This window comes from Andrena cerasifolii, chromosome 14 (assembly GCF_050908995.1).
Source record: "Andrena cerasifolii isolate SP2316 chromosome 14, iyAndCera1_principal, whole genome shotgun sequence".
NCBI classification, from domain to species: domain Eukaryota; kingdom Metazoa; phylum Arthropoda; class Insecta; order Hymenoptera; family Andrenidae; genus Andrena; species Andrena cerasifolii.
This window is the reverse complement of record NC_135131.1, coordinates 4,767,549-4,787,447: the sequence shown is the minus strand read 5'-3', so window position 1 is coordinate 4,787,447 and position 19,899 is coordinate 4,767,549. Positions and strand designations below refer to the sequence as shown.

Here is a 19,899-nt window from a genome sequence, read left to right as displayed (position 1 = left end):
ATTATTTCTGCAATGAAGAAGTCAGGTGATGCGTTTTCATTCCAAACGAAGAAAATTAAGTCGGTCCGAAGTGAATTCGTAGATAGGAGCTGCATTGAGTATACAGATCGGATTTAGATCGAAATGGGAATAGACGGCTCGAATTTCAAGAGCGCCGTTCCCGTTCACGTTCCTGATAACAATAAACATCACGCCAGGATGGAGTAGCCGCGGCGAGGAAATTGTGATCGGAACATCGGCAGCTGCTCGATCATTCCCGATCGCCCCGAGGCTCCGGTATTCGTTCTTCCGTTGATTATCGCGGCGCTCGATTACGCTGCACGCGAGCCGGGAAAGATAGAGGGCGAAATCGAAGGAGAAAGGATGAGCGATCATCGCGCGGTAACCACGGGCTATTCTTCGGCGAGGAACTTCCACCGAGTCATTTTTCACGGGATCGAAGTCCGGCGGAAGGCTTGCCATATCCCCCTAAATTAAACAACTACATCCCCAGCGTCTGGCCGGCAACGAGGCGGGCGAGCAATACGGGCTGAAGGGGAAAGAAAGGGAGGAGGCAGGGGTGCACACGGCTATCGCGGTTGCGAGTGACGTAAACGAAAATAAAGAGGCGTCACCGAGTTTCTGATTACTTGGAGTTTCTTGCGCCGGAACCGCCGCACCACTGGCGGAGGAAAGGAGGGGATGCCGCGGAGTCCAGGGGAACGAGATGCAGCGTGAAAAGGAATACTGGCTGGTGCGCTGGGAGAATGAGGGATGGTGGGCAGAATTCAAAAAGTGCAGGCAGCTTTCTCCGGCGTTTATTTAAGCAAGTTTCCACCGCGGACGTGCCACTGGGAGATTACAATGACGGGGGGATCGTGACGACGCGGAGGCGGGAATCGTTTGTACACCGAGGCTTATTGTCAGTTTGGCAAGCAGCGTTGGGTTACGTGCTTTGGGATGTGAGGATTTGGGTAATTAGTCTGTCGGTAATTTAGAACGACTTTGCTCCTTGTGGGAGAAGATAGGTGGACCTATTATGGATGTAAAGGGCCTTTCAATAAGGGCGTTCGTCTTTAACAGTGAATAGAGAGAGGTGTGTGTGAGGTGTGGCAGGAATATTTATTGCGGACTAGCAAAAGACACCCGCGCTTCGCTTCGGGCCTAAGAGGTATTAAGGACTCAATGAAAAGATATTCCATCCCTTTCCACCACCCCTTTAGGGGTTGATCGGGGCAAAATCCTGAAATTGGTTTTTAGGCACTTATGTGGGTAACCTTTCGAAGTAAAAACCAAGTTGATATCTAATCGGGTCTGAGAGATTTTGAATCAATCTAATATACTAACTAAATTCCCGCGATTTTTTTATTCCGGATGAACCAGGTCGAAATTAAAATGGTCACCGCAAACTACTGAAAAAAAATCGCTGCCGTGAGATCGCTGATATTTCTTATGTTTATTTCTATTTTCCATCGCAAAAATTAGTACAACTAGTTTAACATGTACACTTTCAAATACATAAAGGTTTGATTAAAAAAGCCTTCAAGCTTTTCCCCCAAAAATTCCCGAATATACATGTTTTTCGGACCTCACAGTTAGGCATAATCCCTTTAAGTGCACTGTATCTTGGGAACGGCCTACGATTGGCACATAGGTGGCGTTCTGTTAGTTCGAATATTCGTATAGTTCGGAAAAGAGTACCTAACATCGGAGAGTCAGCGTTGGAGGAATTGATAACGCGATTGCCTAGTACACAGAGGACCGGCAGATCCTGGGTTCGAGTCCCATCCCCCGAGGCTCTCTTTTTCGCCTACAATTTGTGCGCCCTATTGCGGGACACCATGCACAGTAATATTAGAACCACCCCATGCGCAAGGGAAGGATCATATTGCACGCGTCTCCTTTATCACGCTCGAAGAATCTGCATTCTCGCCAATTCTCACCCTGACACCTTTATCCCACTCGTTTCTACTTACCCAAGTTGTTTTTCCCCCCGCCATGCCTGCATCTTCGGGACATTCTCTACATCCAACGAATCCAGCTCGCGACTGCCTCGTTCCATCGGGGTGTCTCGAGAAACTTTCGAAGACAACCTGCGACCACCGATGCTGTCGGTGGGGGGGTAGAAGCTTCAGGGTGTGCACGCGCACGGACACGCGGGCCGACACCAATGCGCGGCAAGTGCACCCTCCGCTGGCGAAATGTATGACGGGGGCGGATGAGGCGGACGCGCCTGGTCCCCGGGAAAAGAGATCGAGGAGCGTGCGCGGTTTTAAAACGGCGTCGAGTGTATTACGATTTTTAATTACGAAGTTTTCGCTTTTTGTCTAACGAGCACAATTGGTAAAGCCGAGCGCGATGTCGCGGCTCTCGGACAATGAGTCGCGAGGGGTGAACCGTTGGGGGGAGGGCGGGGGGGGGGGTTGAACGCGGGTGGAAGGAAATGTTCCAGAAGGAATAGCGGGAGGAAAGGGGTAGTGGGAGCAGAGAAAGCGGAAGGCTCCGTATAACGGACGTTTTGTAAATAGAGCCCCGGCTCGTGGATTTGTTTCGCGTTGGAATCTCTTTTTAGAGGCGCCAGACAAGGTACGTGTACTTTTAACGGGAATGTCTTGGCCGCGCTGGCGGAGACAATGCGCGATGGCTGCGCGAGTTGTACCCAAAGTAATGTCGCGGTTTATAATCGGAAGTGGCGGGGATTGAATAAAACGAGAGAGAGAGAGGGTGGAGGCAAGCTGGGCGCATCTTGTAATGCATACGTTATATGGGATGGGCGACATCTGGGTCAGGCAAATTGTTATTCCTTTCCTAGCGCGCTAACGATTGTGGACCGTTGCAAACGCTTTGATAGTTCTCGCGGTAGTTTTTCCCCGAAGCGGGCCACGGGCGAGATCGCCGGTCCAATTGTTCCCGAGCAGCGATATAGTATTCGGCACCGAGTATTCCGGCGCCAACGCTATTTTTGCTGCTGTTTGCGGAACGTACTGGCCCACCTGCTCCCTTCAGCGAGCCTTCAGTTTACGACTTGACGCCATTAACGGGCGTTAAGTGCGGAAACTGCTTATTGCTTTTGACTGTGACGTGATCGTCAGGTACACGGCGGGGAATATACGGCGCGTCACTTCAATTTGGACTCTTCAGAGTCGGGCACTCGAAGTTTGATCGTCGTGTCACCAGAGAGGAAGCTCCGTTTTACAGAGAACGCATAGATGTGGTGGTTAAAAGGGAGGATAAAAAATAATGACAGTTTTATATTTGGGCATAAACGCTCTGGGTATCGGTGGCGCGGTTTATTCTGGGATGTCCTCTAATTCCGTGGGATGGAACCTGTGGTTTAGTTTCTGCCTTTTAACCTGCTCTGCTATTCTTGATAGTTTAAACGCTTCCTTGCCTCTTGCCCTGTCTATATTTGATAATGGACGTCGATACCGTTCGAAATCTTTGTAATCAAATTATTGAACTTTTCTGCTGCAGGTGGCATGGCTTCGCGTCGACACACAGACGATCCTCACGATCGCAACTCACGTTATCACGAAGAACCATCGGATCGCTATAACACATAGCGGCCACCGTACCTGGTCCCTCCACATCAAACACACGAAGGAAACGGACAGAGGGTGGTACATGTGCCAACTCAATACTGACCCGATGTCCAGCAATACTGGGTTCCTTGAAGTAGTTGGTAATGACACGTTAACCCTTAGAGATATTTAGCGAATGAAATTCACTATTTAAATTGCAGTCAGCTATTAGTAACAGAATCGTTTTGGAAGCTAAGCTCAGTGTACAAATTAAAAGTTTTTAGTGTTTTTTTTTTTAGATAAGCGCTTAAGTTAGTTACTAATGACATTCAGTAGGTTTACTGGTTTATTGTTCAGACTAATGGAAATTACTTTTGTACAGACTAATGGATATTACTTTTCGATATTGAATTTGATTATAAAGGTGCCAATCCATGATGAGATTTTAAATTAAATTTTTCTACCGCGAGACAAAAATCTCAGCAACAGCTGAATGTAAATAATGGATGTTATTATCATTTTCTTCCATTTTTTTTTTTGTAATTCATAAACTTTTTCTTATATTTATATTATTTTCTTCTATTTTTTGTGATTTATTTGATAATACTCTTTTTCGACCTCGACTTTTTCATTGTACCTGGCGTATTTTTTTTACATTTTTTTAATTTCTTTATGGGGTGAAAATAGTCGCGACAGATGAGAGTTTTGAAACTTGTCTCACGAGAGTCTAATTTCATGAAACTAATGACAAAATAATTGAAAAATAAAAAAAAAAGGAAATAATTGTCTCTTGAAAGTAGAGTCTCGTGTGAGACATGATATTTTTCTCTAATCGTGGATTTGTACTTTTAATGTAATAATAAATCATTGAGTGGTGAACTGTTTCGAAGCATCAAACTTTAACGAAGTATCCAGCAACAAGTGATTTTGCGCCAGATTGTGTGCTGTATATATAAACTTTGATACTTTCAGTGGGATTTTGCTAAACTACTTTACACGTCACGTTACGTTAAATTTATTTCCTTCCATGATCGCGAGTTTGCTCGAACTACGTAAATGTATCAAGAAACACAGAAAGGTGACGTAATTACTAAAATAGTTTTATTTATCATAACACACTACCTACCGGCAGCCGATTAATATTCCAGTGTTTATCGCCCAGTTGACTAAAAATCGACTGTTATAGCAATTTTAACCCTGAAAATTTCCTCCACGCTCGAATTGACTGGTATATTATATGTATCCTCTTAATTCGCTGCCAGAAATTAATGTGTTAAGGGTACCAGGCAGTCGTTCCTGTCTAAAATGAATCATTTCTGTTTCAATTAATCACAAAGAAATAAATTGTAACTTAGACTTGTTCTTTGGCATGAAGTTTATTAACGTCACAAGCTTTAAAAAACATGTATGTTTAGGTTAAAAATATGCATTATTTATGACGCTATAGATGGATTAAAGAGGCTTTTTAGAAAATTTTCTTTTGTTTTGCAGTAATAACTCAAAAACTGAGGTTCCAATCGATTCAAATCAAATTCAAACATGTTCACAAAATGTGTAGTTTCGGACCAGACCTGAATTAAAGTTACTGAAAACTCTTATTCTGTATGAAAAGAAACTAAAACCCCATTAATGAGGTTTCACCCTCCCCCGAGCCCCAAAACATGAGGTCTTAGTTCCTTTTCATAAAGAATAAGAGTTTTCATTAACTTCAATTCAGGTCCGGTCCGAAACTACATATTTCATGAACATGCTCGAGTTTGATTTGAAACGATTGAAGCCTCCGTTTTTGAGTTACCACTGCAAGGCGAAAGAAACTGTTTTAAGAAGCCTCTTTAAAGATCCATCTGTAGCGTCATATATAATGCATACTTTTGACCAAACAAACATGTCCTTTAAAGCTTATGATGTCAACAAACTACATGCCAAAGAACAAGTCCCACTTTCAGTTTGTTTCTTTGTAATTAATTGAAACAGAAGTGCTTCATTTTAGAACGACTGCCTAGCACCCTTAAAGATTCTAGCGAATGTAATACTACACGATTTTAGCACCGTTTTCTTTCACACTTCAAAACTCTTCGTGAAGATGGTATCTGTTTCTCGGGAGGGCACAGAATACAGTTCGTTCCTTCCGGCAGAGACGATATTCCAAAGCAACCCCACTAAAACCCCTCCCATTAAGTCTGACAAACTCTCCACTTCCTTTCGGCGAGAGGTACAAAGAGCACTCCAACTCCAATGACCACCGCGACAGTGTGTGTAGCTCAATGTCAGCATTCCCAGTGTCTAACCAAGATGGCGTTCAACGTAACAAACCTCCCCAAGAGCGCAGCGCCTTAAAACCCAGCGACCCAGGTCCGCGTTTAATAATACCCGGGTCTCGCAGATTCTAGTCGATACCCCTAGCCAGATTGCACTACATCGGCCGCGGGCAGGGACAGCGAAACACTTGCAGGCGAATCGGCCGTCCGCAGTGGCTGGTCGAGCTTGTATCCCGCGTCCCCGGAAACTCGTGGATCCTCGACCGGCTCTTGTGAAACTCGACTAAGAACAGGCAGAGTCAGCGTTTTCCGTGTGTGCACGTTAACTCTGACGCCTGTGCCCCGCGGAACACGTCCTTCCCTGGCGTGGCGCATCCTTCTTCCGCGGCTATGCATCAACTGATCCCTCCGCGGAACTTTCTTGGCACTTGGTACCAGCGTTCCTGTTACCGCCAACTTGTCAAACTTCCCCCAACTTCCCCACCCCCTCAACATCCACCGCGCAGTGTCGCTGGGAGGCCGTGATTGCAGCCACGAGACACCGATATTTAATCCCTGATTATTTTCCCAGGCAGTTTGCGCCCTGTCCCGGGTATCGTCGGCCCTGGACTTCTAAACTTACGCGGCCGGGCTAAATTAAAGACGCGCGCGGCTTAATATCGTCTAGACGCTTCATTATGCGAGCGGGAGCGGGCAGGTTGGTTATTAAGACGTTTCCATTTCGAATTAGTTTAGTCAATAGAGTGGCGGGGGCTAATTATCGCGTCGCTGTGCGAAGACGACGGTTAGGGGGTGCGCCGCTGCTTTTGCCAGAGGTGCAGGTCCTTTGGATTCCTTTTAAAGAGTGACCCGTGGCTGTGACGGATAGAATTCTGCGTTCTGCTGGCTCGTAGTAGTCGAGGGGGAATTGCGCCTTGTTGGGCCGACGAATAGGTATTCCTTTGTGAATTTTTTGTGCGAAAACTGTTCGGCAAATTAATTCGAGGATTGACAGGCTTTTTTACTGTATCTTGAGCTATTGTTCTGAATTTTTGTGCGACAGTGAAAGAACAACATGGCGGATACCGAAAGAGCGTTGAAAAATAAGCGGGTGGTCCTGGCGTTGACGGAAAGTATTGTAAGGGTTATCTGAAACACAAAAAGGAAACGAGATTCTTAATCTATATGAATGTAGCTATCTGTGGTAGTAGATGTATTAAGAAAAATAAAAAAATGTTAAAATGGCAACCTTTTGAAGAAGATGAAGCGTCCTGATTTGAGTCTGAAAATGGTTTTGCTCCAAAATCGGGAAAACTTCTTTAAATAAAAAAGGAACGGTAACAGATACGGCATTGAATCTACTACCACAGATAGCCACATTTATATAGATTAAAAATCTCTGTTCGTTTTTGTGTTTCAGATAACCCTTACAGTACTTTCCACCAACGCCAGGACCACCCGATTTTTTTTAATAACCTGATGGATGTTTAAATTAGTTTACAGCGCTTATAGGATCGAGCTATTTTGAAAATGCCTCTGTAATAAACCCTGATTCGCTAGCAAGTCGTTAGGGCTCCGCGGAGTCGGTCAAGCCGCGGGACTCACGACCGCGAAAGCCCTCGAAAATATTATAAAATTTCCAAGCCGCGTTTCCACCTCTCTGCCAAAGAAATAGATTCGAAGAGTTCGTCGCGATCAATAGTATTTCTAAAATATTAACGCCTTTTAGAAAATTAAAATCTGTAGGTAAGACACACCAGTGGCGCACCCAGCGAGGGGACCCTGGCACCCCTCAAAGAAAAAGGGAAAAAAGGGATTAAGGGGTCTTCCTACCTTGACGGACGAAAAATGATGCGAACTTTGGGAATTTTTTAAAACAAAACCATTAAATATATTAACTTCCAGCTGTGTGGCTTCATTTGTCAATCTTTAGAGAATATAAAAAAGAGAATTGTATACAAAAATAGTGGTTATATCCGGAGTTATATATTAATTAATTTTTTTAAATATATTTCCTAAATATGTACAAATATAGGCATAAAGCTTGCAATTAATATAATTTGAGGGTTTCTCTTAAAAAAATCCCAAATACCACGCTCCCTTTCACGCTGTCAATGTAGGGAGACCCCTTAATTAACTTAACCATGACTAAAGTAATTAAAGATCATAGTAAAAAGAAAGCGGGATTTTATTCTTTAAATAATTTTTTCGTAATCGCCTAATGATTATTATTAAACTTGCATTAGAAATATTTTTATTCGTTCAACTTAGCTCACCCTCAAAATTAAATCCTAAGTGCGCTGGTGAGACACACCCTCTTTTGTAAAGACACTCCTTTCACCTCGATCAGTTCACTGTTCAATTAAAATAGCAACCCTCGAACGCATGTTTAGCCACGACGGTATTAGACGACGGGCCAATACGAAGCACGCGAAGAAGGCAGCAGATTTATCAAAAACGTTTAACGTAGGTATTTTGAACACAGTGCAATCAAGGTAGCAGCCACTGGACGAGTCTGTCCGCCAAGATAGAGACACCTGAACGCGGGGCGGTGGTGGTGGTGGTGGTGGTGGTGTTCCACCGGTGGTGGGATTTGTGGCAGCGGGATGCAAATGTATGTAAAGTGTACACCGCGTACCGAAACTTGGAGGGCGATTGTACTCTTGGCGAGCTATTAAACACCTTCCTGGCGACTCGCGCCCCCTCGCCCTAATAACTGGCCGGCCTTCCCACGGCTTGCAAGGAGCCCATTTGCCAGTCGCTGAGCACGGCAGTACGCGTGCTGCGGGTGTATGGTTTAGTCCGACGGTGGCCCTTCGTTAAATTTCTTCTTTATCGGTCGTAACGATCGTTCACGGAGCGTTGTTCGAGGCGTGAGAATGGCGGTTGGAGGCGGGCCACCCCTGCAATTTGTTTATTCCCTCCGAGCCCTTTCGTCCGCGATTTATCGACGGATCGAGCCGAGGCGCTCGTTGCTCGCGGGCCCGTTGCGTCACTTTGTCCGCGGTCTGCGTAATTGGACGGTTCGGGGCCAGCTGGGCGGACAGCGGGGGCCCGCGAAACGTGAGGAGATTATGTTTGCGCGGGGCCACGCGACCGTGTTGTTCCTTCCTCTTCGACGGAGATGCGCGCTCGTAAATAAGTTAGCGCGACTGTTCCTGAGGGTTAATTAGATACCTTTCGCGGCGATGCTCCGGACGCGAACGCGCGATTAACTTTCGAACGAGATTCCTGGAATTCCATTAGCCGATGGACGAGGCAACGCGCGGCCCTTAAGCGTGCCGCGAAGCATAACTTCCGGTACACGGAGTCCCGGGGCCGCGTGTATGGACGTAAAGCTGAGCGTTATCGCGCGCAGCCCTCGTTAAATTCCTTGTTTATCGTGGAAACGTTACCCTACTTGACCGTTGCACACTCTGAAATAGCCTGTTCTCGCTTTCGCGCCTTCGATTGGTTAATCGCCCAAGGGGAACGCGAGTTTTACGCTGCAACCGGTGGGAACACGGAATGATTCTGTTGCGAGTTCTTTAGCCTGGCACGTGGGGTGAAACGTGCGAATTCTGCGGATTCGAGAGGCTTGTGACTGTAAGGGAACAGGGTGCAGGGGAAGAAGTGGGGAAGATTGTGATGAAAGGGAGTGGGGACCTTTTGTTCTTAGAATTTTATCGAATTTGTTTAGTTACCTACATTCGATTCTTTGAGTCGTGTTTAAGATTTTAGAGGGCTTTGGCTATTTAGTATAGAATATTATAGAACAAAGTGAGTAGATTGCAAATTAACTAAACTCTTAAGGGGATAGACCACCTTGGCCAGCTCAAGAAATATCGCATCTTTGGGAATTTATTTCTAAGTAACAAAAACAGTTTTATCGATAAAAAATTGTCAATGAAGATAGAGGCACCTTTGAATAATATATACAATTTTTTTTGAAATATCAAAACATTCCGAAAACTTTAAATGCGTTTTTCTCGAAACCTCGTTTTCAGAAATTGTGTACGCTGTAATTCGAGTAAAACTCTATGGATTTTTATGCAATTTTGCACAGATGTTCTTAAATGTATTCTCTATCGTCCGACCGTCATTTTTTTCGATTCGTTGGAAAAGTAACGAAATAGCTACACTGTGTAGCAAAAAGCTCATTTTCGTGTGTAAGAAAATGGGTTTTATTTACGCATAATTCAGGTGAAAATTAAAATATCAAAGAATAGAGAATACATTCAAGAACATCTGTGAAAAATTGTATAAAAATCCATAGAGTTTTACTCAAATTAACGTATTTAAAGTTTTCGGAATGTCTTGATATTTGGAGAAAAATTGTACATATTATTCAAAGATGTTGCTGTCTTAATTGAAAAATTTGTACCGATAAAATTGTTTTTGTCACTTGCAATTAGAAATAAATCCCTAAAGACGAGATATTTCTTGACCTGGCCAAGGTGGTGTAACCCCTTAACAGATTTTTTCAATTAATTCTGTATTATTTTACCCACGCTTGTAGCCCATTTTATGAGAAGGGGAATGACAACTATATGACAAAGATTATACCATGGTTGTAGCGCAGGAATTGAGGATAAAAAACGTGGGGAAGGTTTCCTTTACCGCCTCCTTTATAGACTGTCTGCGTACTAGGCAAGCTGACCAAGTAGTAACGCTCGGTGCTTGGTCAGGCATGGCTCAGTAGTCCATGTCGTGCACGCGTTGAATGCTGGGCGTGAAATTGGATTGCATATGCCTCACCAGGAAAAAGTCTATATTAAATTGAATTTCATATTGAAAATATAACATATTGAAAATTCATTGTTTCCTTTGCAACCATAACTGAACGTTTTGTGTATTCGTATTCGTTTCGTGAATTCTATTTTCACCGCGTCCTTCGCAGGACTTATTTGTCAATTTTAATTTTATTTATCGAAAATTGGAACCACCTACAAGGCAATCCTTTCGATCAAATAATATTCTTGGTATCAAAAAATCCTGGAGAAACGAAAGTTTCAAGTTCCACTTAGTCCTCAATGGTACAATGCTGCCTAGTTCTTTGATCTACAGCTACAGAATTGATTGCAACAATGGCTGATGGTGGCAATTACAATGGATCTGTTACTGCGACGGATCCCGATGATGAAGAATTATGGGTCTAAATTGGTACAAAAAAAAGTGGCGCCAGAATTGATGGCTCCACTGAATGGAAATTGATATGACCATTGGCGAAATGATACACACAGGCCGCTGCTCATATTTTCAATCTGCTCGAATGGAGAACACGGTGACACTTCAGAACAAATGTCCCAAGTGTCCACTGTTTGTGAAACATTTTAACCTGCCGATTTCATTATATTGAAAGCCTCGGCGCGCGGAGCGGGACACGCGTATAACGCGATTATTTCCGTGCGAGTCACTTTCCAAGCCTCTGTTGCATTAAAACGTTGCGACAAAAGCATCCGAAGTCACGATGTTGCTGACTCGTTCTTGACACCGCCGCTGGCGTTCGCCGCTGACGCAGCAATAGTTCGGAAGTTCATTACTGCTCGTAATAAAGACGAGTACCAGAAAATAGAATTCAGGGCAAAATTGTCCGCGACAGGGATCGCAATCTCGCAAACAGCGTTGAAATTGCTGGGGGCCGGGGCGCGACGAAAGCTGCGCTCCGCGCAATCTACGGCCTAGAAAGGGGTCGCCGTGGGGGTGGGGAAAAAAAAAAGAGAGAGCGGCGCAAAAGGAGAACAACAGCACGTTGCTGAGCGTACACGCGTGAAATAATAAATTCGGCTGCGATTGTTTCCCCGTATCAATAAATATACTATCTGCGGATACGACGTTTTTTTTTGTTGTGTGCCACCCGTTTGCGCCCGGCGTAGTCAGAGCGCCAAACGAATTGCACCACGCGTCGCTTGACGTTTTTGTCTGTGATCTGTGATGCCCAACCGGGATTGCTTTATGCCCGACAACTTCGCGTTCGCGTGATTCCTTGGAAGAATTCATCCGTTTCCATACAAACGGTAATCCTTTCACGTGCTCCATCGTTTGTGAAGACTGAAATGGGAATGAAAAACAGTCCCGTGTATCGGGGATTGATTTTAACCCCTTCGCAGTGCGCACAGGGTGAAGTTTCGCTTTTAAGGTCTAAGCTGGTATTTCTGTGAAGGCATTCTGTTTGGAGAAGTTCCTTAAGAGTTCCACCTACTTTTGCTTACTTCAAATGTGTTTTGTTTATTGAAGCTCTATGCGCAGCTACGCGGGCGGTTTACTATTTATGTTTTAGAGTTGATTAGGTTCAAGGAGTTCCGGGAGTTTCCTGAGAAGGTCCCCTCGGAAGGTGTACGTAAACTTGCCTGCTTGTCTATGAAACTAACTATTGACCATCGGCGAAACGTCTGCTACCCCTAGGTCCCAAGGACATCCATCACTCTAATCAGGGCAACAAGTTCTGTAAGCGCACAGAAGCCGGCTAAAAAGTTCGCGTTACACTTGGCCACCTTTTCTTGCCGCGGAGTTCATTATACGTCTACTTTAGCTTCCGAACACGTATTCCGGAACTCGCGGGAGGAGCGAGATGCCCGGCTTCTTAGAAGGGGCTAGTTGCGAGAGTGGCCGTCTTCATGACAAACAGGGATTTGGTCAATGGAAGCTTTTGAATATCTTTGGCCAGATGGCTTATTCATACAGTGGCGGAGTACCTTTACATACTGATGGATCCCACCCCTCTCGGAATCGTCTGGAGTATATAATAATAGCGAAAGGCTTCGTTCGTTTCACCACATCTGCCGAGATCACGCGCATCTGAGGCGATTCTAGATTCGCGACAAAGCTCAAAGGAATTAAGGGGTTAGACCCCCTTGGCCAGGTCAAGAAATATCTCTTCTTTGGAATAAATAAATAAATAAATCGTCTTTGGGAATTTATTTCAAACTGACAAAAACACTTTTATCGATAGTTTTTTTTTTTAATGAAGATAGAGACATCTTTGAGTAATACATGAATGCTTTGAGAGTTCCGAAGACATTGAAATCGTTAAGTTTTAATTAATTGGCGGAATTTCTGTTGTATACAACTGTTTTATTTCGATTAATATTTGAAGTGGTTCGAGTCACTGCACGACGAAATTGTTTGAAATCTCGCGGGAGAGAAAGTCTGGCGGCCATTGCCAGCGTATGGCGGCAATATTCGACTGCATTCTATTTTTCAGCCTTCTAAACTACTCGCGAATGAAATTCCTCGCCCGGCTCCGGCGGAAAAATGCGTTTGCCGATCGTTGCCCATTTTCGCGCGATAGGAAGCAGAATTTCGGAAACGCGGAGCGTCGATTAATGAAATATCAAAGGAGCCCTGGAGTGCGTCGCTGTGCTCGCAGCGAAATTTAATTTTGCAAGGACCTTTCATCGGCGCATGTTTAGTCGTTTTTAATATTACACGTCGCTTGTTACGCGGCACGGTTAAATTTTTCGGCGAGCTGCGTCGAATCTTTTGCATTTTGAAACAATTTCGTCGAAATTGCTATTGCTTTGCTCGAGAAATTTCTTTGGCGTCATAGGGAAAGTTTTCACGTCCGCGCCTAATTAATTATATACTGCACGTGCCTGTAACATTGCTTTTAATTACTTTTGTTGTCAACTCCTCGACGTCTGAATTTCTCCATGGCGCTATAATTAATACGTTCTCCAGTTTGAAAGATCGTCTTGCAGTAATACAAAGTAGATACATACGTACAGCCTAATCACTTTGATCAAACATCAATCTCGGGACACATAAATCGATACCGCTGAATGCAAATAAGCAGAATGTCCACGTAGTGAGTCAAGCCAACCACCTTTCGCCACCCTCGCAACTATAAACACGTGAACGTACATTATTCAAAATGACAGTGAATAAACAAGAGCACAGTTTACCTACATAGGTTCCCGCACTGGAATTATCAAGCTAGGTACCTAATGTCTCTCAGGCGCGAACTCAAGTATACAAAAACCGTCATTTCAACATCCCCTATCACGACTGAAAGTAGAGTACCGACGTCTTTTAAGGGGTCTCCCTACTTTGATGGCCTGAAAAGAAGCGCGATATTTGGGATTTTTTTTAAGAGAAACTCTTAAGTTTTCAATTAATAAAATTTGAGGGTTTCTCTCTCTATATATATAAATATATATTTGGGATTTTTTTAAGAGAAAATATATATATATATATATATATATATATATTTAGGCAACATTTTAAAAAAGAATTAATTAAAGAAACCGGTACCTGAAACTTTAAACGCGTTTTTCTCAAAACGATTGTTTTCTCAAAAAACAATCACCCGATTTACTTCAAACTTGGTATATATCTTCAGTAGATGTCCCATTCTCGTTGGTACTAAAACTAAGTCGGTTCTTGCAAAATTAGACTTTTGCTACTTAGAAAACCAGCGATTTTTTTCGAGAAATCGATGTCTGTTTTAGACGCTGCCATTTTTTTGTAATTTTCAGTATTTTTCATTTAATCTAGTTCAGGCCATAGCCACACTCATACAGATTACAATAAAATTTTAAATTTTCCCTTTCAGACAACTACGACTACTGATTTTTGTATTATTTTTTTTCATATTCTCTAAAGATGACAAATGAAGCCACAAACCTGGAAGTAAATATGTTTAATGGTTTTGTTTTAAAAAATCCCCAAAGTTCGCATCATTTTTCGTCCGTGAAGGTAGGGAGACTTCTTAACCAAAACTCTCAATCCTTTAAACTTCAACCACAATAATTCATCATTAAACTTCAGTTCGCTACAAAGCTCAACTCAACTCTCCTCCCCCACGAAATTTAAGATACCCATCGCTTCCAAGTGCCCCCGACGCTCCCGATTCCAGTCATCTCGATCCCGTGGCTGGAGTCAGCATCGTGGTACCGGCAGGTTGGTACGTGGTTCGAGCGGATTCGCGATCAGCCGAGCGATTCGAGGTTTTACAATCGGATCCCTGTTCACGGGACAGCCGAGCGAGCCCCCATCTGTCGTTGGCCAGCTAGGCGTCGCGTCCAGGGGCAGTGTATTTGCGAATGCAGAGCGGGGCGCCGGTAGATCGGCGGGGCCCCGGTGCTGCCCAGATAGCCATCTATCCGCGCGGACGGTGTCGCGACCGAGCTGGCTCTCGCTGGTTACGTGTGTACACGAGGGAGGCGGGTTTCCCAGGCAATGCAATGTGGTGATTGTTTCAGTGCCCCCGGATATCCTGGACTACCCTACCAGCACGGACATGGTGGTCAGGGAGGGGAGCAACGTGACATTACGGTGCGCTGCGACCGGTACCCCGGAGCCGACGGTCACGTGGCGTCGTGAAGCAGGAGGCACGATCGCCCTGTCAACCTGGCACGAGGGTACGTAGTCTCTGGATGACCCGGGACACCTTCGCCCAGACCTTGGTTCTCAGCGTTTCGCCGTGCACCCCCGAACCCCCCGCCCCAGCCGCCGTCACGCCCCAACTTTGCCAAGGCAGCACACAGAGCGTCCCCTTCTTTCCCTCCTTTATCTGCTTAGCCCCTTTCTCTGCTCGCATTGTTACCCCCGCAGCCTCGTTCCACGTATATTGCCACTTTGCTCGTAGCGAGGCAGCATACCTTCCCCTGGCTCCTCTGCCGGGGAATAAAGGCGTGACAGACGGCAGTGCCCGTTGCATTCTCCGATTGCACGAGATCTTTATTGCGAAACTAGAGGCGCCGGGCGACTTTTGACAGGTGGATGAATCGATGAAGGCGATCGGTAGCCCGCGCGACTGCCCGACCGCTATTGTTCGGTGTGCTTTGGCTAGTTAGTGTTCGAAGCGAATGGTGGGTTCGTGGGTGTATGTTGATGTTGATCCTTGGGTGGTGGGTAGTTCTCTGTTCGCCGGATGCGGGGTGCATTTTGACTTATAATGGTATTCATGCCCACCTCGGAATAAGCTTTTACTACAGATTCTAATGTTGGTTTGCTTTAGCCCTCTGATGAGGAAGGGAGTCGCTAGAGACACTGACTTTAAGGGGTCATTCTGCTTTGATCGGCCGAAAAATTAAGCTATTTTTAAAGACATTTTTCTGAGTAAATACAACACATAATGAAAGAAATCTTTTTGATATTTATTAAGCTACTTTTATATTATAGTTTGTAAAACAGTCTTTCGGCTGAACCTCGCCTTTGCGATATGTAGTTTTGTTCTTTCATTTCCTTCCTCTTTTCTTTTGTTTCTGAATGCAATAAAGACGCATAACAACAACAATAATAATCATAATAATAATATCAGTTCTGTAACACCGGAACCGAAACCAATATAGGCCAGAACCTTTCCACTCGTAGCTGTTCCAAGATTATTTCGGTTCTTACATATAACTGTTTCAACAACCGAAGCAGATATCGTACTCGTTTCCAACCCGTACCTGTTAAAATTCTTATATCCTTGGAGACTTGGTACTAATAATAAGTATTATGTGAAAATCGAGCCGCCACTCGAGGAATAAAAGATTAAAAACGAACCGTTATCGAGTAGAAATCCAGTAATCGCGAAAGACATTTCGAAAAAGGTAGGCGAAACACGAGAATGATTCCTGATGACTTACCAGCAATAATTGATACCCGATAGAGCAGCCTGCTTCGTCAACCCTTCTAACGAGCTAACTACCTTACCAGGTTACAGCTCTCGCGTTCTTCCCGCGGAGTTGTTAATCTGCCTTAGAAGCCCGACCTGCCAATTAAGCTTCGTTACATGGATCCCCAATTAATGCTTCGATACTTCAATTATATAAACGAACCGCCGCAGCCATCAAGGAACACCGGCAAGGAAGTTGCTCCGTCGGAGAATTCGGAAATCGATAGGTACGCGGCATACATGTAGATACGTAGCCTTATCAGCTGGAGTCGCGTGGAACCGACGTGAGGAGCGCCTCTATTTTTCCGCCGTCAAAGCGTCGCCTCCTCCCTCCCTTTAACTCCTTAATTACCATTCCTGGCCCTTGCGCGAATTGCTCGCTCGCCTATCCTTCCCTCGATAGTACGCCATCCCTCCGATTCCCATCCACCGTCGCGCGACTATTCAGCCCGTTTCGTGACTAATTGCGCACGGAAGTGCAGGGGACGTTTCGAATTGTGCTGTGTGCAGGTGCGTAAGCAAAAGGGTTAGGCCGCCCCGTCCCACCCCATTTCTCTCGCTTTGCCCCTTTGCCGTTCTCCCCGGCGCGGCTCTCATAGCTCGCGGATCCGAGTGTGACGTTAAGACACCGAAGACGGAACCATCTCGCTGTGCATAAAGAGAAATTCTGATGTTCCTGAGGCGACGCAAGAAACGGCAACTGCCACGGAGGAGGAGCGACGAACTTTGGGTAGCTTGAGGACCGAGGTTGCAGGAAAAGAGTGGTTTCTATCGGTAGACGGTGTAATTATAAGTTGGATCGTGCCGGTTCAGGTGTAAAAGTTTACCTTGAAGGAATATCGAAACTGTTAGGTGTGCTGAATATTTATTCTGCATGGGAATCCGTGAGTCTTCGTGGCATTCAACACTCCGAAGGCTCCGTACGTTTCGAAAGTCGCGAAACTCTTCAAGCGTCGCATATTTTAACGCCATTCACAGGCTTGAGAATCTACGAGGCCCTCGTTGCTCGTGGTCAGCTTGAAAGTTTTGAAAGTCTCAGGAATCTCGATATCTACGAAGCTCTCAGATATTTTGGTGTACTGTGTGCTTTTCAAATATCGAAACTGTCATAAGCCCAAGAAATCTCGACGTTTCTTAAAACAACTTCCTTTGCTTCGTACTTTGAAAAGTTCCACCTAAAGCCCTGGTACATTTTGATTGTTCACTATGACATTTAGCGAATATATTCAGCAGCGTATTTCTCTAAGGGTTGGCAATTTTAGTATTTATGCTTACTAATGCTCTTTGCATTAAAAATCACTGAAAGTAATTTCAGATCTCTAACCCCTCTGGTGAGGGTGATATGGAGGTAAGAACCCTAAACTTTACAGTTTTTTGTATCAAGAATCACTTAAGATATTTGAATGATACTTTTTAACTCTACTACATACATTTTTTTTCGTAATTGCAGATCAATCATTAGAAAGTCATACCCAGTCAGGCGGCCGAAAAGAGGTGAATGTTTATGATTTTTTTCTGAAAAAGCGGAAGCATATATTCTTACAGAACTTTTTGCATTTAAAAGAGCAACATTTAAAGAACATTTTATAATAGAATAACAACCGACACCCGAGGAGCTTTTTTAAAAATTTGGTTTTGTGGTGGGCACTGCCATTCTTTCAAATGTTGCTATTTGTAGTGCAAAAAGTTCCGTAAAAATTAATGCTTCCGTTTTATCAAAAAGATTCACAAACATTCGCCTCTATAATCCCTTAAGAGTGGAAATAAAATAATTCATTTTTTGGGGGTGGTTTCTGCAAGCAATTCTTTCAGTGACACCTGCGAAAAAAATCTGGGGTAACGCGTCACTACTTAGCTATTATCTATATAAATTGCAGGGAAGTCGGAGTGGGGAACATATTAAAAAAAAATATTAAAACTTAAGTGGTTCTTGAGAAAAAAAACTGTAAAGTTTAGGATTGTTATTCCCATATCACCCGATTTGCCAGATGGGGTAGTGACCTGAAATTGCATTGTTTGGTAAACATACCTAAATACTAAATTTGGTGCTGCGGTCATTCTCACCATGCTTGCCCTGCTAGACCCTTTGCTCAAGTCACATTGACACTTCATTAACATATCTGCCAAAGAAAAGTTGAAATTGAATTTCCCCGCACCCCGAGTGTTTAGGGGAACTCTATAGCGCGTAATATCGCGTGTACCGAACTGCCCCTTGGAACATCCACGTTCCGCAGCACTGCGGCAGGGAATGTAGAAGCAGGCGAGAGGAATGCCCGCCGCGGACAGAGAATGGGAATGAATTTCCGGTGATTTATTCGTCGGATGAATCTTTTACCGTCCGTGCTCGGTTTTAAGGAATCGTTTTAAGCATTTGTCGTTACTTCCTCCGCAGCCGGCGGTTCCTTCGCGGGGCGCTCGATCCGTGATTCCATTAGGCGATAAGTAGGGGTTGAAAATAAAATATTCCCCCGTCGTTGTACACCGTTTTTCTCTCTCCTTGTTCGTCGCTCAATTTGCTCGCTTTGCGGACAGGGGCCGAGTGGGCCTTCGATAAAGCTAGATGAAAAGCGGAATCTTCGTCGCTGAAGGGTCCTGCCGGTAATTCCAGAACGGTGAAAGGCAATGCTCTCTTAATTGCCTAACGTCGAGTGACACGTGCAGCGAATCTCGGCGGGTTGGACGTTCCTTTCAACAAGTTTTTAAAGAGACGAAGTGTAGGTACCAGTAGGATGCTCTTTCCTTTATTTCACAGGCTTTTTCGAATATCTCTCGACGAAATTGTTAGAACCACGGTGGTTGACAAAAACTGCTGCATCTGTTTCTCATAGATACTCCTTAGCATTCGACCTAAATATTATTTGGTTCCAGTAATAAATTCAATCCCATTCGTTTGGATCGATTAAAATAGTTTATTGTAAAGCACAGTGTACTCCTACATTTTGTTTTCAGATTTTTATGTACTATTTATTTGTGCCTTCATCAAGAGATTGACGATGAAACTTTATTTTGCAACTCACCTTTATTTGCTATATTTTGCTGTATATCGCTCGCTTCATCCCGTGTATAATGTTTTTCTAAATATCTGCGAACCCTCGGCGAATTCACCGGAACGGATGCATAGTGGGAGCTGTTGGAAACAATTTCGAAGCCCAAGACAATTAATCGAGTTACGGGAAACTATAGTTATTGATTAAACTCCGCGTGGGGAGCTGCGTGGCGCACTCGCAGCGCTGAAATGTAATAAAATTTACGTAATTAATTGTGTCGTCGATGGAACGTCATTGACGCGACGTTTGAAATAAAACTCAGTCGCTCGTGGTTGTTCGACGGTCGAGTTCCATCGTTGGGGATCCAGAAACTGTGTTTAAAAATGGCTTTGTCCGTTGCTCACTCGACGCCGGCGAGTAAATTTATTGTGGCTTTTGTAAGATTGAACTTCGACGGGAACGATGAGAAATGGCAATCAATGTATCAGGCTGACAAGAGATATTGAACTAAAAAGTTCTGTACGATGAACAGCGAAGCTCGTTTCGTGGGCTTCTATTATGGCGGTTAACACTTACCTGATGAGCTGGAA

General features: G+C 44.3%; 1 protein-coding gene across 1 annotated transcript in view; it reads left to right on the top strand.

Annotated features, from left to right (window-relative positions):
* The window catches only part of LOC143376317 (neurotrimin), a 139,969-nt gene that overhangs the window by 98,139 nt on the left and 21,931 nt on the right, over positions 1-19,899 (top strand). The window contains exons 3-4 of the mRNA XM_076826482.1: positions 3,454-3,661; positions 14,920-15,078. Coding sequence (XP_076682597.1) covers positions 3,454-3,661; positions 14,920-15,078 — 367 coding nt within the window. The remainder of the gene's footprint in view (positions 1-3,453; positions 3,662-14,919; positions 15,079-19,899) is intronic.